At 40.9% G+C, this 26,659-nt stretch overlaps 1 protein-coding gene across 3 annotated transcripts in view; it reads right to left on the bottom strand.

Moving 5' to 3' along the window:
• The window catches only part of abcc5 (ATP-binding cassette, sub-family C (CFTR/MRP), member 5), a 155,660-nt gene that overhangs the window by 99,163 nt on the left and 29,838 nt on the right, over positions 1-26,659 (bottom strand). For 2 of the 3 annotated variants that reach the window (XR_005462831.1, XM_038815891.1), the window contains exons 5-10: positions 22,157-22,304; positions 12,300-12,533; positions 10,753-10,926; positions 8,322-8,469; positions 5,651-5,799; positions 2,291-2,398 (exon numbers count right to left, since the gene is read on the bottom strand). Coding sequence is in view for 2 of the 3 variants with exons in the window: in XM_038815891.1 (XP_038671819.1) it covers positions 2,291-2,398; positions 5,651-5,799; positions 8,322-8,469; positions 10,753-10,926; positions 12,300-12,533; positions 22,157-22,304 (961 nt within the window). In the remaining variant the exon portion in view is untranslated. Of the gene's footprint in view, positions 1-2,290; positions 2,399-5,650; positions 5,800-8,321; positions 8,470-10,752; positions 10,927-12,299; positions 12,534-22,156; positions 22,305-26,659 lie in introns of those variants that run through there. The other variant, XM_038815892.1, reaches the window with a different exon arrangement.

The raw sequence follows: 26,659 nt of genomic DNA, 5'->3' as shown, positions 1-26,659 counted from the left end.
TGCCCATAACAAACATTTCACAGAATTTGGGTTCAGGCTTAACCATGTATTATTATTCCATATCACTTTTGATTTCCTACTTTGAGGCCTTGATTCCCTTTCCCAGGGAAGAAAATTATTAGCAGTGGTTAAATATCACTAAAACACTCAATTCTGCTTCTCAAGAGAAAAGCTCCTTTCAAAGAGAATTTTTTTTTAATTGAAGGAATTGATTTCGGAATTGTTCCCAGTTTAGATTAATAGATATTAAAGATTGACCAAATATCGTATAGAAACACAAATTATAAAGTTCAATTCTCATTCTATTCCTCCAGTATTCCTACTGAAATTGGATGCAGCATGTTGGACTTCCATAGTCCATCCACTCAAAAATTACCTAGATCACACAGGAAAATGTTAAAGTCTTGGTTCCGATCAAGAAACAATGGTGCCAAAATAAAATTGCTGAATTAATATCCGTTCACCGAATTATGTGCAAACGTTTACGCATCCAGTGTTTCAAATTCATTCTCAGTATTATGAAATTAGAATTTTTTCCATTCCTTTGTCCTAGATACAACACTAACCAGTGGAGAGTTTCCCCTGACTTCAATTTTGCATGGGATCCTTGATGCCATAATTCAACTAGAATCCAGAAAGAACTTGAATATCATTAAAGATATACATCATTGAGATATCACCAAGACAAGTAAAAGATATACATCATTAAGATATCACCAAGACAAGTACCCAGGACCAAATGGCTTGCTTCCAAGAGTTCTCAGGGCTAATGGGAATGCTGAATCCAAAACATAACATGATCTTATTGGCGCTCAATGAGCCAAATTGTATACTTTTGCTCCTATTTCATCTGTTCATCTCAAAAGAAATGGCTTCAGAAATAATATATGCACTCATTTAAAAAAAAATTTTTTTTAGAGTACCCAATTCATTCTTACGGGTCACTTTAGCATGGCCAATCCACCTAGCCTGCACATTTTGGGTTGTGGGGGCGAAACCCACACAAATACGGGGAGAATGTGCAAACTCCACACGGACAGTGACCCAGAGCCGGATCGAACCTGGTACCTCGGTGCCACCGTGCTGCCACATATATGCACTTATCATAATCTTCCAAAATTTCTTAGATTCTGGAAGGATCCCAGTAGATGGGAAAATGAAAGAAAAGCATGTGAAATGAAATGAAAATCGCTTATTGTCACGAGTAGGCTTCAATGAAGTTACTGTGAAAAGCCCCTAGTCGCCACATTCCGGCGCCTGTCCGGGGAGGCTGGTACGGGAATCAAACCGTGCTGCTGGCCTGCTTGGTCTGCTTTAAAAGCCAGCGATTTAGCCCAGTGTGCTAAACCAGCCCCTGTATCACTTTAATTCAAGAGAGGAGGAGACAGGAAGCAGGAAACTACAGGCCAGTTAGCCTAACCTGTGTCACAGGAAAATTGGCAGAACGCATTAGTTTTTTGAGGAAGTAACAAGTGAGGGGGATAAACGGGAATCCGTAGATGTGGCGTACAAGGATTTCCAAATGGCATTTGATAAGATGACACATCAAAGGTTACTACACAGGTGCAAGAGGTAACGGGCGAGATCTTCTGGCCTGTTCGCTCTGGAGGGATCTTCCGTTCACACCAATGGTGCACCCCGCCGCAGGTTTCCCGGTGGGGTGGATTCAATGGAAATCCCATTGACAGCAGTGGAACCACGCCGCAGGGGAGAGTAGAGAAACGCACCCAACATATGAGCATAGATAAAAGATTGGTTAGTAAACAGGAAGCAGAGAGTAGGGATAAATGGGTCATTTTGTGAGTTGGCAAGCTGTAACTAATGGAACACCACAGATATCAGTGCTGAGGCCTCAACTATTCACAATCTAAATTAACGACCTGGATGTTGTGATCAAATATATGGTAGCTAAATGTTTTGATGACATCAAGATAGATAGGAGAGCAAGTTGTCAAGAGGAGGTAGCGAGTCTGCGAAGGAATATAGATAGGTTATGTGAGTGACAAAAATTGGCAGATGGATTACTACGTGGGAAAATGTGAACCTGTTCTCTTTGACAGGACGACGAGAAAAGAAGCATATTATTTAAATAGATAAAAATCGCACAACTCAGTGCTGTGGAGGGATATGGGTGTCCTGGTCCATGAATCACAAAGGTTAGTATGCACGTACAACAAGTGATTAGGAAGGCAAATTAAATGTTGCCATGTATTTGGATTACATGAAGGGTACCTTAAAAACAAACTTCATTTAAATGATTTCAAAAGGCAAACTTTTTTTAAAAACTCACCTTGAATCTATCCACAGCTACTGATGCTTCAGACAACGATTTCACAGAGAATGGAGTGACTTTAAGAGAAAATGTCATAGCATTGAAAACTGTCACCACGGTGAAAGCCTGGAAAAATAATACAAGTTACCTAAAAAAGGCTAAAATTTTGAAGTACATAAATTAGATGAACCGACATTTAAATACTGACACCAGAAATACACAAATATTTGAGTCAGACTGCCTTTATCTTAATTTAGTCCTACCATCCATAGACATTTTCTAGTCCAAAAAGTCTCAAGTCACTGAGCATTTGACATGCAGATGTTTGCATGATTTGTTGTAAAAATGGAACACAGCTATTATGTTTGAATGCCTGAAAATATTAATACCCATATAAAACTCAGTAGAAATAAACATGATTTCAATAAAGTAACTGTCATTATCCGGGAAAAAAAAACTTTGTTTCATGCACTGGATATTTTCTCTGGCATCAGAGTAATGAGCTATCTGGAGCCAATCACACAACATTTGCAAACACGGATCTGTGGTTCTGACAACCATTTTGATCAAATGAAATAAGATTAACTGGTCGGGCATCCTGCTGCTGTTTGAGGAAGACTATTTTTTAAATGACTGTTAGTCACTGTAAACCAAATTTTAATCTTTTGATGGCATAACATTTTATATATTTGTTATTTGCCATTAATTGTTTGCACAGCTTTGCCAGAAGGTTGAGGCAGTATGTTGATAAATACAACACAACAAACCAACTAATTAACCCGAAAATGTTTTCATTACTTGTACCGTTGCAAGGCAATTTAAATGATTGCCCTTAAATCAGGAGATCAATCCACTCTAAGAGGTAATCTCAACAGAGTGGAAAACCTCTTGGGCAACTTTTGTTGCACTAATTATCAAAATCACCAAAATAAATTATTTAAACAAAATGTCAGTTGCTGTCTAAAAAGCTTTGTATCATTACTGGAATCAAGTTGGATCATATTTGGGGGGGGGGCACAACTTTACTACCGAGTGCAGACTAACCATCTCACTTTCAAACTGGTTAATCTCTCTTTACATAATCTGAACATCCAAAGGATGTGATAAAAAGACACTTGGACAATCATAATCTGATTGGGCATAGCCAGCATGTATTTACTGATGGGAAACCATGTATGACGAACTTGTTGGAGCTCTTTGAAGATGTTACAAACAAAATTGGACAGTTGATGGACATAGCATATTTGGATTTTCAGAAGGCTTTCAAAAAAGTCTCACACAGGAAGTTGATTAGCAAAATAGGAATAAAACAGATAATTTTCCCATTGGAAGGCTGTGGCTAGTGGAGTACCACAAGGATCAGTACTTGGGACCCAGAAGTTCACAATGTATATCAGTGATGGAACCAAATGAAACATTTCTAAGTTCGCAGATGATACAAAGTTAGGAAGTAATGTGTGTTGAGAGGAAATTGTAAAGTGGTGACAGGAGGATTTGGCATATTTGATGTGCAGAGGTATTTCTTAAATGTTAAGAAATTAGAAAGTGTACATGTACAAAGGGACTTGGGTGGCCTGGTCCATAAGTCATTGAAGGCAAGCATGCAAGTGCAGCAAGCTATTAGGAAGGCTAATGGATGCCGGCTAGGTGGATTGGCCACTAAATTTTCCCTTAATTGGGAAAAAATAATTGGATACTCTAAATTTATTTATTTTTTTAAAAGGAAGGCTAGTGGAATGTTAGCTTTATCGCCAGAGATTGAAGTACAGGAGTAGCAAGGTCTTCAATTCTATAGGAACTTGTTTAGACTGCAAGTGGAGTACCGTGTGCAGTTTTGGTGCCCTTACCTCATGAAAGGATATTATTTCCATGGAACGAATGCTACAAAGTTAGGTGGATGTTCAGGGAATGGCGGGACTGTCTTATTAAGAGAGATTGGGCAAACTGGGCCTGTATACTCTAGAGTTTGCAGAATGAGAGATGATCTCATTGAAACCTACAAAATGCTTAACGGAATAAACAGGGCAGATGCAGATGTTTCCCTTGGAGCCTAGAATCAGGATGCCAAATTTCAAATGGGGATGGCTCTTAGGACCAAGATGAGGAGAAATTTCTTTACTCAGAGGGCTCTGGAATTCTCTACTCCAGAGGGCTATGGAAGCTCAGTCATTTGCATGCTTTATGTAAAGATTTATAAATAAATAAATTTAGAGTACCCAATTATTTTTTTTTCCAATTAAGGGGCAATTCAGTGTGGCCAATCCACCTAACCTGCACATCTTTGGGATGTAGGGGTGAAACCTATGCAGACACAGGGAAAATGTGCAAATTCCACATAAGACAGTGACCAGGAACCAATATTGAACCCAGGTCCTCAGAGCCATAGGCAGCAGTGCACCACTGCACCATCGTGCCACCCAAAGCAGAGATTAATAGATTTCTAATTAACAATAGCCTGAAGATTTATGAGGATAAAAGTGCCTGATCAGCCATGATTGTATCAAATGGCACAGCAAGCTCATTGGGCTGAATGGCCTACTCTTGTTCCTATGTTCCTAGCTCTGCTAGAATAACTATCAAGGACAATGAAAGTCAACTAAAACAGAACATTGCAGTCCTGCTCCGAGTCTATTCAAGAGATGAACAGGTTAAGGGATATGGGGGGAATTCTCCGTTTTGCTGGCGCCCGGGGGTTTCTTGACTGCGTGGGGCTGCCCCACAATGGGAAACCCCACTGACCGGCCGGCGTAATTGAGAATCCCGCTGGCAGGTTGGTGCAGAAATGTGGCGCGGTGGGGCGGAGAATCCAGCCCATGGTGTTCATACTGGGAGAGGAGTAGAGATGGAAAATCAACCATAATCGTGTTGAATGGCACAGCAGGCTCAAATGGCGTACACTGATCCTATTCCTTATGTTATTTATGGCATTCATGACACCACCACAACAACAGCTGCAAATAAATTAACACCTTATGAAATTACTTTTGCTACTTACATGGTTATCAATGATAAATCTGTAAAATATGCAATACTCCTACCACATCAACACAAGGCTGCATCCGGGTTTGCTCTTTATTAGATATTCCACCTTGTCCCAATTCCCCTTCTAAAAACTCCTCAAAATAAATGTATTTTTATTAGATCTGACAAAGAATCGCTACTCAAAACATTAAGCTACGCTCTTTCAGATCGTGTCAGTCACATACTTTTATTTCCATTGCAGTTTTTATTCACAGATTTGCAATTTTTATTCTTAATCTCTATTTCCACCTTCCCCACCAAATATCTGACATGTTCAAAACATATCTATTCACTACCTTGGGAAAAGCCTACAGAGCCACACTTGAAACATTTTATATTTTCAACATGCAGACTAACCTCTGCAGCAGTAAGGTCATATCCCAAGAGCATGTGGACAGAAAAAGTTACCACACTGGCAATAACTACAACAACGGGTGCAACACCCACTGAGATGCTTTGAAAATATCCAGCGTACTCCAATATTTGCCGTTCCTTCTCTCGGATTTCTACCAAATAAACAAAAGTTGTAAGATAGTCAGCAAAACCAAACATATTTAAATATAAAAGTGAGTCAACCACCTGAACTACTAATACTGAGAAATCTCTCAGAATGACAGAATAGTAGCATACAATGGTTACCATTCAGGTGGTGGCTAGCTGACTCACTGTGCCCATGCCAGCTCTAGATAAGAGCAAGCCAGCTAGTTCCACTCACCAGCCCTTCCCCTTAGCTTGCAAATTTTCTCTATTCGGGTGCTTATCCAATTTTCTTTTGAAAAGAGAAAAAGAAAGAGGACATCTCAAAAAGCTATACAGCAAATTAAATGGAACCATTGATGTAATGTAGGAAACAGTCAATATGCGGACAGCAAACTCTCAGACTGCAAGTGATCTGTTTTGTGATGTGATGTTAACTGAGGGATAAATATTGGCCTGGACACTATGCATATTTCCGTAGGATCCCTAGTGTACAAGGAGGCCGTTCAGTCCATCAAGTCTACACTGACCCTCTGAAAGAGCACTCTACCAAGGCCCAGACCCCCACCCTATCCCTGTGCATTGATCATGGCCAATCCACCTAACCTGCATATCTTTGGGCTGTGGGAGGAAACTGGAGCACCCGGAGGAAACCCATTCTTTTCTTCAAAGTAGTGTCATGGGACATTCTACATCCACCCAAGCAGGCAAACGGCTCCTCGTTTTGACATCTCATCCAAAAAATGACATCTTTGACAATGCAGAACTCATTCAGTATTGCATTGCAGTATCTGCCTTGATTTTGCGCTCCTGCCCTGGAGTGGGGACTGACCCGCAACCTTGTGACTCAGAGGTGGGAGTGCCATCAACTCAGCTATGGCTGACACACAAAAGCCATAATTGAATCCGTTTCCACCATGTTCTCAGGCAGTGCATTCCAGGGGCGGGATCCTCCCGCAACAGGCCGGATGGCCCGAATCCGGCACCAAGAGCGGCGCAAACCACTCCAGCGTCGGACCGACCGGAAGGTGCAGAACCCTCTGCACTTCTGGGGACTAGGCTGGCACCGGAGGGGTTCGCGCCATGCGAGCCAGCACCGAAGGGCTGGCGCATGCGCAGAACCGCCAGCATGGTTATGCCCATGCACAGACCGCCTGGTGGGTAGCATGCGTAGGGGGGTTCTTCTCCATGCCGGCCACGGTGGAGCTCTACAGAGGCCGGCGCGGAAGGAAAGAGTGCCCCCATGGCACAGGCCCGCCACAGATCGGTGTGCCCCGATTGCAGGCCAGACCACCGTGGGGGTCTCCCCCCCCCCTCCCCTCCCCTCCCCCCCTCCCCTCCCCTCCTTCACCTAGCCGGCCTATAAGCCAGGTCCCGCCATGATGGACCATGTCCATTTCACGCCAGCGGGACTGGCCAGGAAACGATGACTGCTCAGCCCATCGGGGCCTGGAGAATTGACAGGGGTGGGGGTGGCCGCTACCAACAGCCCCAACCCGCGCGGCGTAAACCCCGCCTGAAAATCGGCCCTGGAGAATACGGCAGCCAGCGTCGGAGAGGTGGGGCGGGATTGGTGCCGCATCCCCCGGGGATTCTCCGACCCGGCGGGGCATCAGAGAATCCCGCCCCAGATCCTAACCATTTGCTGTGTAAATAAGAAAAGTTTCTTCACATTGCCATTGGTTCTTTTGCCATTCATTTGATATCAGTGTCCTCGGTTTCTCGACCCTTCCATCTATGCATTTTCTCACTTTCTATTCTACCTTTTTGTGAAAACAGAAAGCCTTTGTTAATTCTGCAGATACCTCTAATTTCATGGTTCTATTAATATTCAGCACATGAATAAAACTATGTTGTGCAATTTAGGGAAAGCATTTCAAAAGGTAATTAATATGATGATGGGTATCCTGTACAAGCTGCATCAACAGAAAAGTTCAAGTTAACCATTTAATGAATGGCATTAAGCTCAAAGAAACAGAAGGGGAAGCTAGATAATTACAACGTCAAAATAATAAAAGTCTCTGCAGATAGAGTTAGTTGGTAGGGTGGGAGCCGGCTCACATGAAACATAAACACCAACAAGGACTAGTTGAGCCGAATGGCCATGTTTTACATGGAATGATTAAATCAAAACAACTTTTATTGTGCTTATACCAGAAAGAGGCATGTACTAGAAGGAAAAACTGGCAAGTATCATCAACCTATGTCCTATTCATAAGATCATATGAAATAGGAGCCATAGTAGTTGTAGTTATACTGCAATCCAAAGGGAAACACAGTTTCAGTTGTAATGGAGATGGAAGTAAGTTAAAGTTCACACTTGCCTTGTGCAATTGGCATGAACTAACAGTTGGTAAATGGAGATTTGATGTCATTCAGTCATGATCGAATTGAATGTCAGACCAGAGTCAAGGAATTGAATGGCCTAGTTTTGCCAATATAATACAGATACTCCTTCTGCAAGTGTTAATGATTAAGTCTATAAAAGGAGCTAAGAAAACATTGATCAACCAGATAAAATACACTGAATATTTTAATAAACTATACTCACTCAGAATGCTGTGTGAAAATGCTTTCACCCAGGCGTACATTTTAATAAATCGTATGCAAGAAATTATTTCATTCATCCTTTGAACACGCTCATCAGTCACAGAAATGCACTTCCTTCTGAAGTATACGGTCAACCGAGACACAAACATCTTTTACAAAACAAAATAAAGTTTCAATATGTGTCTTCTGACTTCCAATAGCTGCAAGAAATTAACTCCAACAAAAATTACAAAAAAACTGTAGATGCTTCAACCACAGTTTACTCAAGTATTGACTAATAATTTGCCATTGTAATAACGGCAAAACTGTGAGCACAATTGTGAAACTGCTTGCACATATGCAGTTAAATATAGAAATCAAGAAAAAACAGAGAATGCTGGAAAAATTCAACAGGTCTGGCAGAATCTGTAGGGAGAGAGAACAGTTATGTTTCGAGTCTGTTTGGCTTTTCATCAGAACTGAGAGAGAAAAAATTTGTTAAGATGCTATACTGTAACTGGAACAGATTGCAACAAAGGTTTAGCAATCTTGAGAACAAGACATAGGTGACCAGGTGTGGGATGAATGTTTTTGCATTGAGACAAAAACGTACGGGATACAAAAAAGGGGTGAACATGGTTTTTATATCCCATACATTTTTGTCTCAATGCAAAAACACTCCGTCCTCCTCCCCAGTAAAGCCTTGTTTACAGAGGAAGCAGTGAAATGGAGAAGAGAATAAAAATATGGGTATACCCCAAAAAACCAAAGGAATAGAAGATTGGAATTTAACATGATTCTTTACATTCATCTAGACCAGTCGTTCTCAACCGGGGTCCACATGGACCCTGGGGGTCCATGTAACATTACTGGGGGTCCACACAAAAAAAATACCGAATTGGGGGTCCACTGTGATATTTTAGTGGTCCATAGAGCAATTCTACTTCAGAACAATTGTTATTACTGAGAATCAAGTAGAAGAAAAAAATGTTTGTTTTCATGATGAATATTTACCTTTCTCTCTCTCTCTCTCGCTCTCTCGCACTGACAAAGGTCAAAGAGAGATTATGATCTATCTAATTTACCTTGAGGGCTGAAGGGGCTCAGGACCAAAAAGGTGCATTTGCTGTGTTTATTTTTGTGGTACTGTATTCTGAGAAAAAAAAATCCATACCAGTTGATGACAAATGGGTTTATTGTGCTTTAATGACAGTTGTTGTTGAAGATTGCCCGGGCTATTGTCCCCTAGGAACAGCCCGGAGGACCTTTAATGACAGAAGCATCTTATTAAATACCCACGGTTGACCTGACGCTTATGCCACGTTTCTCCTTGACAAGTTTAATGAATGATTTAACACAGTAATCACTAGAAACTGTGTATATTTGATATGAATTGGTTATTTTTAGAGTAATTTAATTCAATTTAGTCAGTAAAAAGTTTTTTCATTACTTTTCATATTAGAATAAGTTTAGCAACGTACGAAAATACCGCTAATCCGTTTCCAACCCTCACGGTAAGGTAGATGGACTTTAGGATTAGTTTACCACGCATATAAGAAGCTTTTTTTTCTGTGGAATGGCTATGGGGGTCCACAAAAAAAAATTAAGAGGAAAAGGGGTCCATGGGTTAAAAAAGGTTGAGAACTCCTGATCTAGACTTTCATTCTGCTTTCTTCATTCTCACACCTTCTCTTTATCAAAAAAAATAACACACCAGGAGAAATATCCTCCTCAGTTTGAGATTAATCCATTGTGAATAGAATAAAACCATTTACACAGAAATATATCCTTGCTGCAGTTAGAGCTTGTTTATGGCTTGAGGCCTGTTTTAAGGTAGAAGGGGGCTTTCTCCAAACAAATAAAAATAAATCCTTTAAAAAATATATATAGGAAAGATGAATACACGCTCCACCCGAAGAGCACGAACCTCGAGGAAAGACTAAGCGACCCCAAGCAAAACATTCTTCAACAGGCACTTACGGGTAGCAGGAAAAAATAAGAAAAGGATTCAAAGAGTAAGTGCCAGAGAACATGAGCTCAAAAAATAAGGACACTTAAAAAGGAAAAAGCAAGGACCCATTCTTTTAAGAAGTGCTTTTATAACTCTGAACAGGTCCATAATACTATTTATACTACTGGTTAACAAAATTTTAAATTTCAATATGATTTTTCTGGGAGACAGGAAAGGAAACCAACAGTAATAACAATTTAAAATCAATGTATACAACTTTGTGCATCTGAAGTAGAAAAAAAACACTGTAAAATAATAAAATGAGCATTTCAAAATGTAAACAATATATTAATTAAAATGTCCAAACTGATGCAATAGTTAAAACAAAGATAATTACTTTTATTTCTAAAGTTTACACTATAACTAGTTTTTTATTCCACAATTCTATACATAACTACTCGTCGATTAAACTATTTTGTTTTAGGAACAGGTCACAACTTACCATAGCTGGATAGAAGAGTATGAAGACTGCAGAACCAAGGAAGGCAGTGGGACCAAGCAATGTAGCATTATAAATCATTCCCAGAACTGCGACAAGGGGCCCTCCTGCTAACAAACTTCCCACTGCAGCAGCTTCAAAAAGTCGCTGTCCATCGCTTGAACAGATGTTGATAAGCTGTAGACAGGAGAAAAATCAAAATACATGAACGGTTCGACAGACACCTTACATCACCATAATTCATTTTTGTTGAGCATTCCTAAAAAAACATTCGCAGATATATATAAATATATATACATTCATCACACACAGATTCAATACCTACCTCCCTACTGTTTTTGTTCATTTGCCTTATATGTGTTGTTTAGAGAGGATGGAGCATTATATCAAATAATGAACAATGTGTTATTTTTCTACCAAATTGTATCTTGTTTAACTCAGTGTGTCTCTTTAAGATCCTAGAGTGCATTTGTTGCATCTTGTTCAGATCAGCACTAGTCCTGGTCGATTATTCTATCAATTCAAGCTTATTTTTTAAAATACTTTTATTGCAACACATATTTGCATTTAACACCCAGGTCCAAAATACATTTCAAAATTACATTAATAATATGCGATTGTGTGTATTTTTTGACCACAAGTTCCTATTGTCATGCATTTTCAGCAATGTTTTTATGTCAATATTTATATCCTAAATAATTATCTAGAAATTCTGATCAAGCAAAGCTACAAAAAGGTGTGCCAACAGAAAGTAAACTGTTCTATGTTCTACGTCTGTTTGTCACACCGTAGGTGCAGGCCTGCTGCCACATGTGCTGCTGTAGTGCACAACTTCTAGTTTTACTCACCATTTTTCCTCTGCAACTCTGCACTTACTATCAAATTTTATACATTTGTGCCAGTTCAAAAATATATCTCTCCACACTTCAATACTTGTGGAGACTACATCCTGAATGCAAACCTCAAATATATGCCACCCCACGGCGCCATACCCAGCTTTGACCTAGCTTTCTTTCATCACTCGCCACACCCATTTAGCTCCCACACCATGCTTATTCACTTTTCAGTCAGAGTTTGTGACCAGCAAATTTTCTGCTCCTACTCTAAGATTCACTCAGACTCCCAAAACTATCGCAGCCCTCTCTCCTTGTAATAATTTTTTTCTTCTTTTTTAAAAAATAAATTTAGAATACCCAATTCTTTTTCCAATTAAGGGACAATTTAGCATGGCCAATCCACCTAACCTGCACATCTTTGGGTTGTGGGGGTGAAACGTAAACACGGGGAGAATGTGCAAACTCCACACAGACAGTGACCCAGGGCCGGGATTCGAACCCAGGTCCTCAGCACCGTAGGCAGCAATGCTAACCACTGTGCCACCGTGCTGCCCCTTCTCCTTGTAATAATTAGAGTTAAAACTGATTTTTGATATTGGCCTGCAACAACCTAAAATTCAGTATTTTAAGTCTGTTTATTAATCTTTATGATTTTGGTTCTATCAAACCAACTAATACACTACTGTTTGAACAAAATCTGCACTGTGAACATACCTCACCCAGAGATTTCTCCTTTATGTTCTTAAGTTTCAGAATCTTGTCAAATGCCATGGTAAGGACAGCTCCTCGAAGTCTGGCAGCAGTGCGGTAGTTCAGTGCCCAGGTCATTGCCAATGACCAGGAGCGTACTACTTCCAACATAAACAATCCAAGACTTAACAACAAGCCATACTGCATATTCGGCTCATTCAACGCTGCATAATCCAGGAGACGCTTCACAAGAAAAGCCTGGAAAAGGAAAACGCTGGTGTGAATGTAAAACGTTATTCTAATTGATTGCAATTTAAAAAAGAAACTATAACAGGCAGAATATATAGAAAATTTAAATGTTACTTTGCTTATTTTACCATATTCCATTGTGAGAATCTATCAGTATACCTACAGTTGACCGAAGAATGAAGCGGCAATGTTTGCAAAACACTCCTGAAAATAAACAGTGGGAGTTTAATCATACTAGAACAGGAGAAATATAGATGAAATACATTCATATACTTCTTGGTTAATGCTTTACCTCACTGAAAATACTCACCTCCCATATAAATATACTGCACTGATGTCAATAGTGTGAACATACAGACATATAACTTAAAGGAGGAAATGGAAACCACAAGAATGGCAACTTCATCACATCATGAATTCAACTCACATTGAGGGGGACAATTTTATTTGTGTTCCAAACAAATAACACAACAAACAATTTCAATAAAAGCCCACATAAAAATACAAAAAGGCTATGTATAGCATTAGTTACAGTCAAATTGCTACATTCTGTTCATAACAAAAAACACTGCATTTTACTTGCATTACTACAAGCAACAGCATTTGATTCTACAAAAAATCCCCCATTGTGGACGATGTGCAATTATTTTAACAAAGTAAATCACCAAGTCAACTATCTCTGACAAAAAAGATCTGCAGAAAAGTGGAAGCCTCGGAGCATCTACAATACTTCACTCATGCTCTACATTTACAAAGCAGTGTGAATGTATATCATTTTTCTTTGGAAAGGTGAAATCAGTAGATTCAGTACAGAGCTCACTACAATATGTAGACTCCAAGAAACACTTAACCACAACAGAATTTTCTCAAATTGTGCCCAGTCAAGAATTTAAAGATTGTACACAGCACATAAAATGAAATGGAATATTCATTCAAACCTTGAATAGTTTTAAATATTCTTCTTATTCCAATTTCGACCTACGGATTGGGTTTGTCAATCCCTTTTTGTATTATAACAATTCAGTGACGTAGGAGGGGGTATGGGCAGAGGCAGAAAGAAAGTGGGAGAAAATAAGGTGGAAACATGGAAGCAGGCTGCTTATTTCTAAAAAGAGCGATATAGTTTGAAAATATTACACAATGGTGCATTTAGCATTAAAATGTTCTCTGGAGTAGTGAAGCAAGTCAAAAAGAATGCAATTTTTTGAATTTTACCTTTTAGAATGCAAAAAAAAAAATGTTTTCCCCACAGACATCTTTGCTTTACAATTAAACTACATAAATCCTGACAATTTCACGGTTTGAGAGAAAAACTGTTGAGCTCTACAATGTTCTTTACTGCTGGAGCGTGACCAATTCAAAAATCTGCTCTATCAGGGTGTTTTCAAACAAGAACTGGAGGCAGTTCGTCTTGTGCATAATTTACTGAGCAAGCTTGAGACTGTAGTTCCCACAAAAACTGACGCAATCGTTCTGAATTCACTTGTGGTTCGGTTCCTTAGTACAAGGATTTGCTGACCACTTTATTACTAGTACAAATAGCACATGAGCATATTCTGTTACAGTCATATATTTCCCTTTTTAACCCCAATGTACTCCCATTAACAGGTTATACAATGATGTGGAGATGTCGGTTTTGGACTGGGGTGGGCACAGTAAGAAGTCTTACAACACCAGGTTAAAGTCCAACGGGTTTGTTTCGAATCACTAGCTTTTGGAGTGCAGCTCCTTCCTCACGTGAACACCGAGGATTCACCAGAGGAAGGAGCTGTGCTCCGAAAGCTAGCGATTCGAAACAAACTTGTTGGACTTTAACCTGAGGTTATGACAGCTACCAGAAAAAAATTACAAAAATTCAAAGCAGAAGCCTACTTCTGGCTTTGACTGGTTCACCCATTTTAGCAGGCCATTTTCATATATCTGGAACAGCAGTGGCTACATTAATAATTATCCCCTTTTTCCTGTTAATGTTAAACTTGCTAACATAGGGCAGCACGGTAGCATGGATAGCACAATCGCTTCACAGCTCCAGGGTCCCAGGTTCGATTCCGGCTTGGGTCACTGTCTGTGCGGAGTCTGCACATCCTCCCCGTGTGCGCTTGTGTTTTCTCCGGGTGCTCCGGTTTCCTCCCACAGTCCAAAGATGTGCGGGTTAGGTGGATTGGCCATGATAAAATTGCCCTTAGTGTCCAAAATTGCCCTTAGTGTTGGGTGGGGTTACTGAGTTATGGGGATAGAGTGGAGGTGTTGACCTTGGATAGGGGGTAGGGTGCTCTTTCCAAGAGCCGGTGCAGACTCGATGGGCCGAATGGCCTCCTTCTGCACTGTAAATTCTATGTAATCTATGTAATCTATATTTAAATAGACACAGCATTAATTCTGTATTGCAGTCCTACACCCACCCATTATCCTGCTCGCTCAGCAAATTCGCCCTCTTCATGCAAGAAATCCACACCTTCAGCTCTTGTTACCAACATGCTTCAGTAACTCAAATTAATCTGAACATTGACAACAATTCATTTTTCTTCCGAATGATTTTGTGCATATACAAAATGCAAAATCACTTGACATTCATAACAAATATAGCTATTTTAAAATATGAACAGTTCATCAATTTAAATAATGCATTACTTTTCACACCAGACCTGCGGCAAAAATTTGAGATGGTTAAACATTTGTCTGATTAATACAAAGGCTTATTTTTAAAAGTTGCAGTGTACAGACAATCAGTATGTATACACACATAATTATCCAAACATCAGAATTCTGAGCACTGATTCAGGATAATTTAAAATCAACTTTCTTTGTAAAGATCCAGAAAGGCATGAAGACAGCTCTGGAGAAATCACAGAAATTGTTTTTGATGTCCATCAGTTCAAGCATAGTCTCATTAACAAATCAAATATACTAGAATTATAACAGTGTCAGTTTGCAAGTTAAATATTAACTGCAGTCCCAGCAATTCTTTCACATTTAATCCCACAAGAGGATCAAGGCCCTAGTTAGAAAGTTGCTGTAATGCTGAATCATTCATCTCATTTTCACTCTGTAGCTAATTGGATCATGTTATTCTTTTCAGCGGCAATTCACCATGTGAAAACAACTGTCCATTTCCTGGTCAACTGTATTGCACACCAAGTCAAATTCAAAATGGCTGTTCTTGCAAACTCTTCAGTCATGTTTTATTGAGATCATACACATACTTCTGAAAGTGTAAATTCCAGCTGAATGTACAAAATTAAATTTGCAATAATTTAGATATTACTCCTCAACAACGTAAACAAACAAATTAGTGAAGACATGGTCAGAACAAATCTCCAGGTGTAAGCAGCCTAACAGTGCTGAGACCATACAAAATGTTGCAGAGGGAGACAATAAGTTGCACTTTCTCAGAAGATTCTTCATTTCAAGCTTCAAGTGAAACTAGCTTATCATTCTTGTTTATATTTACCAAACAAGCCTGCACCTAAATTGAGAAATGCGATGATTGCCACAAAAAAATGTCAACACATCAACGATTTAAAAAAAAGACAAAATACTAATAAAAGCAGCTGCACGCAGCATGCATTGAATCTTTTCCAAATAAAGTTCAAGACAGTCACTTTTCAGGAGGATTACTCAACCACTTACATTATTCCCCAAAAATACTGTGACTGACAGAAATAAGTTTGTAGTTTTGAATTAGACAAATCTGTCAAGTTTCTCTTCTTCAACAAAGATTTTCGTCCACTTAAGTATTGACACCTGGAAGCAATTGCTGGTACAACATAACTTATCAAACTTAAAAAGTTGACTGGGTGACTTTAAATGATACAGATCATGTTACTATTTTTAATCACTACCTTACCTTAGAGTATGATGACCATTCCGTATGACTTCTCATTTCATCCAAAAGCACCTTTAAATGGCAATCCTGTGAATGCTAAGAATAGCTTCTGTTGTGCATTTCACTACAGAGACCCCTGATTTGCAGATACATCATAATTAGAGAGAATCCAGAGCAGCAGAAAATGCAATTACTTTTTCCAAATCCTCTCCCCTCTTAACCCCTTGTGTAGGCAATAAGCCTAAACTGTTCACTACCAAAAATAGCATCAAGGTCCAATGGTATTCCAAAATGGTTTTTAAATAGGATTTTACAATTGTAAGCAACTTCTTTCAACCAACAGAAAGGAACAGACTTGGCAACAATTATTTTTTTAAAAGACAAAGTAATCAACAAGTTTTCCTCCACCTTCCATGTGTTTCCCATCCTACATGCAAAACAAAACAAATACTGATTCACAAAGAAATATTAGCTGTGACAGGAAAGGCCAAACACTAAAACTCAACAAATCCACAGAAAGGATCAAGGACCTTGCAAATTTAAAACTGTAAATTTCCGATCAAGAAGAATACACAAGAACAAAAAATAAAAGCAGAAATGGATAATACTGTTCATCATTCAATACGGTCATAGTTTATCTTCGGCCGTAACTCTACTTTCCCACCTTCTCCCTATATCACTTCATTCACTTACAGAGACTACATATATGTCTATCTCAGCCTTAAATATATTCAGCAATGGAGCATGCTCAATCCTCGGATGTGTAGAATTCTAAAGATGCACATCCCTTTGAAAGAAAACATTTCTCAACTCGTCAACCTTCACTGTACCAACTCCTTGGAAAGTATGTTCTTCCTTAAATATGGAAACAAAGTTGTGCACAGTGCTCCTGGTGTGGTCTCACTAAAGCCTGTACAATTGCAACAACACCTACTTATTCTTGTACTCCAAATTTGCAACCAGGCTGCAGTATCCAATGGAACACTATGTTCGTCGGTTTACGGCTTTAAAAGAAAAAATTTGAATTGCCCAACTGGTCAACTGTAATCTGATAGAACTTCTCCCCACAGATGCAACTTTCACCCAGTGCCAGAACAGAAACGAGCCAGGAAAATCAGTGTACCCTTTTGAACAACAAAGGGTAAACATAAAAGCACTTTCCCTGTAACAGACAAATTAAAAGTTCATGGGCAAATTGCGATCCTTAAACCATTCCTGCTGAATTGCAACAAAAACTGACAACGGTAGCATAGTATTTATGTAATTGGTTCATTAACTGGAGGCCTGGATTATTTATTGATCAAAGATACGAATTCAAAAGCATGGCAGCTGAGAAATTTAGAATCAAATAATTAACCAAATTTGGAATTTTTAAAAAGCTAACATTAATGTGACCCTGTAACTATTGTAAAAGCCCATCAGGTTCCCACTATGCCTCTCAATGCCAGGGACCCGAGTTTGATTCCGACCTTGGGCGACTGTGTGGAGTCTGCACATTTTCTCGCTGTCTGCATGGGTTTCCTCTGGGTGCTGCCGTTTCCTCCCAGTCCAAAGATGTGCAAGTTAGGCGGATTGGCCATGATCAATGTGCAGAGTTGTGGGCGGTAGGGGCAATGGTTCTTTGCTGCCTTCTGGAACACCCTAGCAAGCCACTCAATTAGCAAGATGTTGGCTCACCATCACCTTCTCAAAAGCAATCAGAATTGATCAATAAAGCCTGACTTCACTAGTGATGTGGACATTATTTGAATGTATTGTTCAGCAGATTACTGCATTTCAACCATTAGAAAATTAGCTGTAGCCCCTCCCTGTTTTTAAAAAGCTTTCTCAATAGCAAGATATTCTAACTTAATTCGATCTTGTGACTATGGATTTATACTCCTAATGTTAACTTCAGTTTTTGTTAAAGCGTTGGGTCACGATACACAGCAACAACTTGCATGTACATCATGCCTTTAATGTCGCAAAACATCCCAAGTTACTTAACAACTGAATCACAAAAGGCGAGACGACCAACAGCTTGGTCAAAGAGGCAGGTTTTAAGTAACTTATTCAACATACTCAGGTTTTGCAAGTGTGAGATATTTTAAAAAGCTTAACAATATCCAAGTCAGCAGAAATATCTTTCTCCAATGAGAATCTATTCCATGTGATAGAGACGAACAACCAAATAGGCTTCTCTTATTTCTGTCTACATGCTACAAATCTGTGCACAACCAGAGTTTGAATAAATACTTTCCACAATTCTTTCAATTTTCAACTTGAAGTCTTACATAGAAGCTTAGAATTGCAACAGCTCTGAAAACATGTGGGCTTTTTTATATAATAGAATAGATTAAATGTATGAAGCAGGATTCATAAATGGTACTTTGCACAGAAGGACATTTAAAAGTGCACCTTTTCTCTCTAACAATTGGTTAGATAATTAACCTGTTCCCAATATTTCAACTCATTTTATTCAACTTATTTCAACTTATTAGCAAGGGATTTAATTGTTTCAACAATTGGTAAATTTTCAATGTTAATTCTTCATCTGAAAATAATGGTGAAACATAAATACAAAAGTTAACGGGGCCATTTTGAATGTCAATAGTTTTATTCACATGCCCCATAACAATTACAATAACGTAATGAACTCTATAGGGAAATGCACAAAAGCTCTTCTCATATTTCAAAAAGACCTGTATGCTTGTTATTTCAATTTAAAGTGTTAGAAAGTTGTGAGAGAGATCATACAGATCAATACAAAATGACACTTAAACAGCACTGTTTCTCTCTCTTTCCAATATTTCAATGCAAGTTGGCTGTTGGGAGCAGCCAGTCTTTCAGAATATTGAGGCTGTCCTAACTGAATTCAAAGGAAATAGTTCAAAACCACCAATTATATTAGCTTCCTTAAATGAACCTAGATGAATTATGCAGAATTCCATGTATCACTATTAAAAAAAGGTTGTGGCAGCATCAAAATTCCATGGAATTTGAACGTCAGATGCACCCTTAACTGCAGCTTTTCATAAGCCATCAACACATAAGCAGCAAATCAATAAAATTTAAAAATGGACCATCCAATTCCAGCAATGCTATAGTGCCTACACCAATTTCAATTGAAAAGAGGAGTGCTCTGAGGCATCTCCAGATAGTCATAGATCCATTCAGACACTAGGAGATGCACACAGCAAACCACTCACTCCTTTATAGCAGCCCTTCACTTCTGGGTTAACAACGAGCTTCCACTCAATATCTCCCATTGTATGTTATTTAAATAGAAGGCAAAGCAAAATTTTGTTTTTTTGTTGTCACTGCAAATAATGTGCTGTAAACAAAACAACGAATCTAGTCAACCGCCATTTCATAAGATTCACACCTGTCAATGAATTATAGTACTCTCAAACATTATTAGAAATTAGGGTTCATAAAATTTGATATATTGTTGGGCAAAATTCTACAGTGACTAAAAAGGTAATTTAACATTTACTTTTTGTAGTCAGAGAAAACACTTTCCCAACGTACACATTAAGGTTTGTGCAATTAGAGACCATTTTTAATTACCAGAGCCAAAAGGGAGAGACATAGTGCTTTAAATAAATTTCTCCTGTACATTCTACTCCTAGTTACAGTTAATTTTGATTGCCTAATTTAAGCTGCTATAGAATATCTAGAGATATTTTTCTAAAAAAGTAGCCAAATAAACACTCTACAAGTGGTCTCAAAGAAGCTGCTCTTATTTAAATAGGAAACTAGATTCAATTTCAAACACTACAAATAACAATATCTTACAATTTCAATTGAAAATGTTTGCTCAATGGGCAGAAATTGTGTGAATGAACATTTTAAGCTTCCCTCCATGCATACCATCCCCTTCTCCTCTGGTCTATATTACGGTAAATTAGGTTCCTATTTGTTTTCAGGTAATAGATTAAACTATATCCCACGGTATAGGGCAGCACGGTTAGCATAATTGCTTCACAGCTCCAGGGTCCCAGGTTCGATTCCCGGCTTGGGTCACTGTCTGTCCAGAGTCTGCACTTTCTCCGTGTGTGTGCATGGGTTTCCTCTGGGTGCTCCGGTTTCCTCCCGCAGTCCAAAGGTGTGCAGGTTAGGTGGATTGTCCATGCTAAATTGCCATTAGTGTCCAAAATTGCCCTTAGTATTGGGTGGGGTTACTGGGTTATGGGGACAGGGTGGAAGTGTGGGCTTGAGTAGGGTGCGCGTTCAAAGAGCTGGTGCACTCGATGGGCCGAATGGCCTCCTTCTGCACTGTAAATTCTATGAATCTATATCTCAAATCAGAGGGCATAGATTGCACGCTGAGCAGATCTTGAAAGCAAGTAGTTCAGCAGCCTAATGAAGAAACGTCTGCCACGTTTATAAAAATGATATTATTTACCCCATACAAATAATCACCACCCCTATAACAGCAGCTAAACATTTTCACTTATAACCACAGTAATATACTAAATTCAGGCACTATTCTAAAGCTTGCCTTTAATCCTCTCAACATCACTGGTGCTTGATCACTGTTTCCCCCCCCCCCCCCCCCCCCCCCCCCCCTCCCTTCCCCTACAAAAACTGCCCTGAAGCCTCTGCTACTTATTGTCCCTTTCCCAGAACAACCTGTTGCTTACCCAGAAATCCAGTTCAATTCTCCAAATTCCAACATTCAGCCAATTACTCCCAAAATATTGCCAGGTCCTTTTGTTTTATTTCCCAGACTCCACCTTCCCCAGCCCAGTAAAATTTATACATACTGTACTACATAATTCTGGAGAGAGCAGCTTTCTACAGGAGGAGATTCCTTTTCCACAGAACTTTAAAGATGTCCTTCCAGAGCAAAAACAACATGGTTAGAAGATGCAGTTCAAGTGACTTCACACACACACACACACACACACACACAAATTCATACATTCACTTAGTCTATTAGCGATGTCCTTCCAGAGCAAAAACAACATGGTTAGAAGATGCAGTTCAAGTGACTTTATACACACACACACACGCATACATACAGACAAATCCCCAAATTCATACATTCACTTAGTCTATTAGCATGTCAAGCAAACTATGCACAGTGGATATATACATTTTGCTTTCCCTTAAATTATTTCCCATTAATTCAAATATACATAGCTGTATACATAATTTCCTGCAGTATTTACTTTCCAGACAAGCTTTCCACATACTGCATTAAAAATGATTACAATTTGAGGTTTAAATGAACCCAAATAAAAAATCTGATGTATTTTGAGCTTTACTGGTGTATCTGACTGATGTTGGAGTAAATATTTACTCAAATACTCCAAAAGAAATACTCCTGCCTCAGGAAATAAGACATTTATCAACTTATGAAACTAGATCAACGTCATTCTTACACTAATTCAGTCCAGTTCAAATGTGGTTACCTGTCGTTCTCCTTTCATGTGAAGTAAATTCAATATCTGTATAAAACATCAAATGACTTAGCAGTTCCAGCAATAGCATGTCATTAGCTTTACAACTGACGTGCAGAGATGCACCGTAAATCGCATGGTTGATCAATGAAAATGATTCCAGATAGTCGTGGTTTGATTTTCACGCCTTCCATCCACCTCCAACAATCTCCCTCTTTGAAACTGGTTAATGTACAATTAATAACTTACTGTCATGCAATGGTAATTATTTTGAAGAGAGGTATGGTAAGGAAAGGGAGAGAGCAGCCATACTGTGACCCATAACATCATTAGAAAAAGTGCTCTCCTCTCTCTTCCTTACCCAAAAAGTGTAAATATGTTAAAATTAATAACATTTCAAAAGCGCCAAGCTAACTTACTGGTCCACAGAAGCCAGCCACCATTGTAACCATCAAGCAGGTCATAGAGATGACCAGCCTTGTCTGGCAGAACCTCCAAATCACTGTCTTTAGAGAGGCAGTGTCCCGGCCACATTCTTTCAGTTCTGCTTGCCATAGTCGTTCTAATCTGCAGAAAGGCAATATATGCAGAATTTGAGGGTTTCAGCAAAAATTTAAAATAAAAAACTGTTTTTCTGTCACTCAGCATTCCATGTTTTTAAGTGGCAAAGATGCTTTTTAAGTTAGTGAGAGGGAAATATTTCTGTTACAAATAATGTACAAGAAATATGCATGAAATGCAATTATAGAACATCAATTTCTGGGGAAATGTACAGTGCTGAAATGTACTGAGGTTTTCACATCAACTTGCTAAAACAGTTTATTGATGTTGAAATTAAATTTGAGGACTTTTTACTCCAAGCTGCCATTATCTCAGGCCTTATTATTTATATAAATCAAAGTGCTGAGCTGTGTCAGTGTTCTTACGCAGTGCATTATCAAACTGAAGTTGTAGCCAGCAGCTCACAAATGCTGGAAAATATTCATTATAATTTCCAAAGTGACATTTCAGATCCTTTGAAAAACAGCATATAATAACCAATCACACTCTTACGCTGCAGAGGTTAGTGTATTGCAGAAGAATAACATAGCTTGACTGTAAATGTGTCACCTGGGCAATAGCTGAACAATACTTCAGAAGGGCTGCAGCGGTTCAAGAAGGCAGCTCACCACCATCTTCTCAAAGACAATTAGGGATGAGCAATAAATGCTGGCTGAGCCAGCAACACCTACATCGCACAAATTAATTTTTTAAAAAGGAATATCGGGATAATTTTCATCTCACTGCTTGGTCCATACACCAAGAGGGCAAATCAGCTAACAACTGACAGAATAATCCGATTTGAATTTCCATTGATTTCAGTGGAAATGAAAACTAGGCAGTTTCTAGGAGCAAGTGATCCCACACCAAATGATCCCCAAGGCATAAACAGGATGTTAGGAAAAATAAATTGTTTTAAGTTATATCTGGAATATCCCGCACGGGACCTTGGGTTGGGGATGCTCATCTTCCTGGCGCTCGTTGCGGAGTACGAGCTCCCCCGCTAGGGGCAGGGTATCTTAGTTAACCAATGTATAGAAAGCCAGCCAGTAAGGCACTGACCAGAGAGAAGAACCCGGTAGAGGTCTACCAGGTAGTTTATATATCTTTTGTGTAATTAAAACCTTGTTCTTATTTAGGCGGCATGGTGGCGCAGTAGTTACCACTGCTGCCTACGGCGCTGAGGACACAGGTTCGATCCCAGCCCCGGTCACTGTCTATGTGGAGTTTGCACATTCTCCCCATGTCTGTGCGGGTTCCACTCTCACAACCCCAAAAGGGGAAGGTTAGGTGGATTGACAACACTAAATTGACCCTTAATTGGAAAAAAAATAAATTTATTCAAAAAAAAAACCTTGTTCTTATTTTACTCAGTGTGGACTCTCTGCATCCTTATTAAAATATTGGTATTTTGTCAGTGTCAGCAATATGATACACCCCAAATTGGATGATGTAGACTTTATGAGTTGGGTGCTGGAGAAGATTCCTGACCTGGACTCGCACCGATTGATCATGGGGGAAGGGGGCATTTCAATACGGTTATAGAGCCAAGCTTGGACCGGCCGAGCTGGAGGTCGAGGAAGGTGTCGGCAGTGGTGAAGGAGCTGTAGGGGTTTATGGAGCATATGGGGGGCGCGTTGACCCGTGGAGATTTGGGAGACCAAAGGCAAAGGAATTTTCATATTTTTCCCATGTGCAACTGGTATACTCCCGGATTGGCTTTTTTGTAGTGGACAAGACGTTTCTGGTTGGGGTGAACGACTCAGAGTATTAGGGCGATCGTAGTCTCCAACAGCACCCACGGTGGAGGCTGCATGTGGGATTATTGGTGGATGTGGAGGTGTGCGAGCAGGTGAGGGCCGCAATTTGGGGTACGTGGAACCCAATGATACATAGAATGACAGAATTTGCAGTGCAGGCCAGGCGGTCTATCGAGTCTGCACTGGCCCTTGGAAAGAGCACCCGACTTAAGCCCATTACTCCACCCTATCCCAGTAACCCCACCTAACTTTTTGGACACTAAGGGGCAAATTAGTAGTATGGCCAATCCACCTAACCGGCACATATTTGGACTGTGTGAAGCACACGGTGGAAACTCACGCAGATACGGGGAGTGCAAACTCTACACAGTCACCTGAGGCCGGAATTGAGTCCAGGTCCCTGGAGCTGTGAGGCAGCAGTGCTAACCACTGTGCCACCCCAAAATATCCCAAACTCACATCCGCACACTTGCGACCAGTGTCTTGAAGCAACTGCCACAAAGCCCGAACAGCCCCACACCTCCCACAAATATTCCCACTCCACCGGCAGAAAGCCTTCTCCACATTCATCGTGGAGATTGACATGGTTACAGCCGCCATGCTGTGGGAGGCAATAAAGGCAGTGGCTCAGAGAGGGGCGTTTATCTCAATTCGGGTGCATGGGGAGAAGGCAGAACGGGTAGGGCTGGTAGAAGAGATCCTGAGGATGGAGAGGTATTCGGGAGGGCTCAGAGGCAGGGTTATTGAAGGAGAGGCAGAGACGCCAGATCGCGTTTGGATTAGTGATGGGGCAGCTACGGAGGGCAAGAGGGGAAGAATATGAATATGGTGAGAAGGCGAGCAGGATGCTGGACCACCAGTTGTGGAAGCAAGCCAAGGCAAGGGAGATTGGAAGGGTAAAGGATGAGATGGGAAGAGTAGTGTTGGACCCAGTGGCGGTGAATGGACGTTTGAGGCTTTTTACAGAAGATTATACGAGTCGGAGCCCCCGGCTGAGGGGGAGGGATTACGGCGGTTCCTGGACGGGTTGGAGTTTCCCAGGGTAGACGAGAAGTTGGTGCAGGGGTTGGGGGATCCCGATCGGGTTCAGGGAGGTGATGGAGAGTATGGGGGTGATGCAGGCAGGGAAGGCCCCGGGCCCGGGTTGGTACCCGGTGGAGTTTTTAAAAAGGTTTGGGGGGACCAGGGGCCACTGTTGGTGAGGGCATACAGCGACGCTCGGGACAGGGTGGGTACTCCCCCCTACACTATCGCAGGCACCCATCTCTTTGATATTGAAAAAGGACAAGGATCTGGAGCAGTGTGGGTCCTACTGCCCAATATCGCTATTGAATGTAGGTTCCAAGTTGCTGGTGAAGGTGTTGGCCTTGTGAATTAGAGCTGCGTCTCAAGGGTGATAGGCGAGGACCAAACGGGGTTTGTGAAAGGGAGACAGCTGTCAGCGAACGTGAGGAGGCTTCTCAATGTAACTCTGATGCCTCCGGAAGGGCAGGAGGTAGAGGTGGGAGTGCCGATGGACGCGGAGAAGGCTTTCAACTGGGTGGAGTGGGAATATCTGTGGAAGGCACAGGGGCGGTTCGGGTTAGGGCAGGGGTTTGTGAACAAGTTCCAGTTGCTGTACAAGGCACTGTTCGAAAGTGTGCGGACAAAACGCGTGAGTTTGGGATATTTTAGGCTGTATTGTGGGACGAGGCAGGGTGCCTACTCTCCCCGTTGCTCTTTGTCTTGGCAATAGAGCCACTGGCAGTGGTGCTGAGAGCATTGAGGGATTGGAAAGGGATTGTGCAGGGGAGTGTCGAGCACAGGGGTTCGCTGTATGAGGACGACCTGTTATATATTTTGGACCCATTGGGTGACATTGGGGCATTACAGTTGTGTGACTGGTTTGTCAGGGGCAGTTTCGCGAAATTGGACGACCTGGAGGAAGGGCAGCACGGTAGCATGGTGGTTAGCATAAACGCTTCACAGCTCCAGGGTCCCAGGTTCGATTCCCGGCTGGGTCACTGTCTGTGCGGAGTCTGCACGTCCTCCCCGTGTGTGCGTGGGTTTCCTCCGGGTGCTCCGGTTTCCTCCCACAGTCCAAAGATGTGCGGGTTAGGTGGATTGGCCATGCTAAATTGCCCGTAATGTCCTAAAAAGTAAGGTTAAGGGGGGCGTTGTTGGGTTACGGGTATAGGGTGGATACGTGGGTTTGAGTAGGGTGATCATGGCTCGGCACAACATCGAGGGCCGAAGGGCCTGTCTGTGCTGTACTGTTCTATGTTCTAAGACTACGAGCTGCCCGGGGGGAACGGTTTCAGGTACCTGCAGGTTCAGGATTTAGTAGCGAGAGATGCCGTCTTTTCCTGGGTTACCGCCCTTGGGGTTGCAAGACAAAGTGCTGTCGGAGGAGGAGATAGGGGAGAGGGGGGGGGGGGGGGGGGGGGTGGGGGGGGGGGGGAGAAAGCTGATGGGAAAGGGTCCCAGTGGGGGATATAAAGCGTAAGTGGGAGGAGGAGATGGGATGGGATGTGGAGGCCAGGATGTGGACAGAGGCCCTGCGGAGAGTGACTGCATCCTCGTCGTGTATGAGGCTAAGCTTCATCAATTTAAAGTAATACATAGGGCACATAACGGTAGTAG

The sequence above is a fragment of the Scyliorhinus canicula genome, chromosome 13, assembly GCF_902713615.1.
Source record: "Scyliorhinus canicula chromosome 13, sScyCan1.1, whole genome shotgun sequence".
NCBI lineage: Eukaryota > Metazoa > Chordata > Chondrichthyes > Carcharhiniformes > Scyliorhinidae > Scyliorhinus > Scyliorhinus canicula.
Note: the sequence above shows the minus strand (reverse complement) of the source record. Positions and strands in the feature narration are given on the sequence as shown.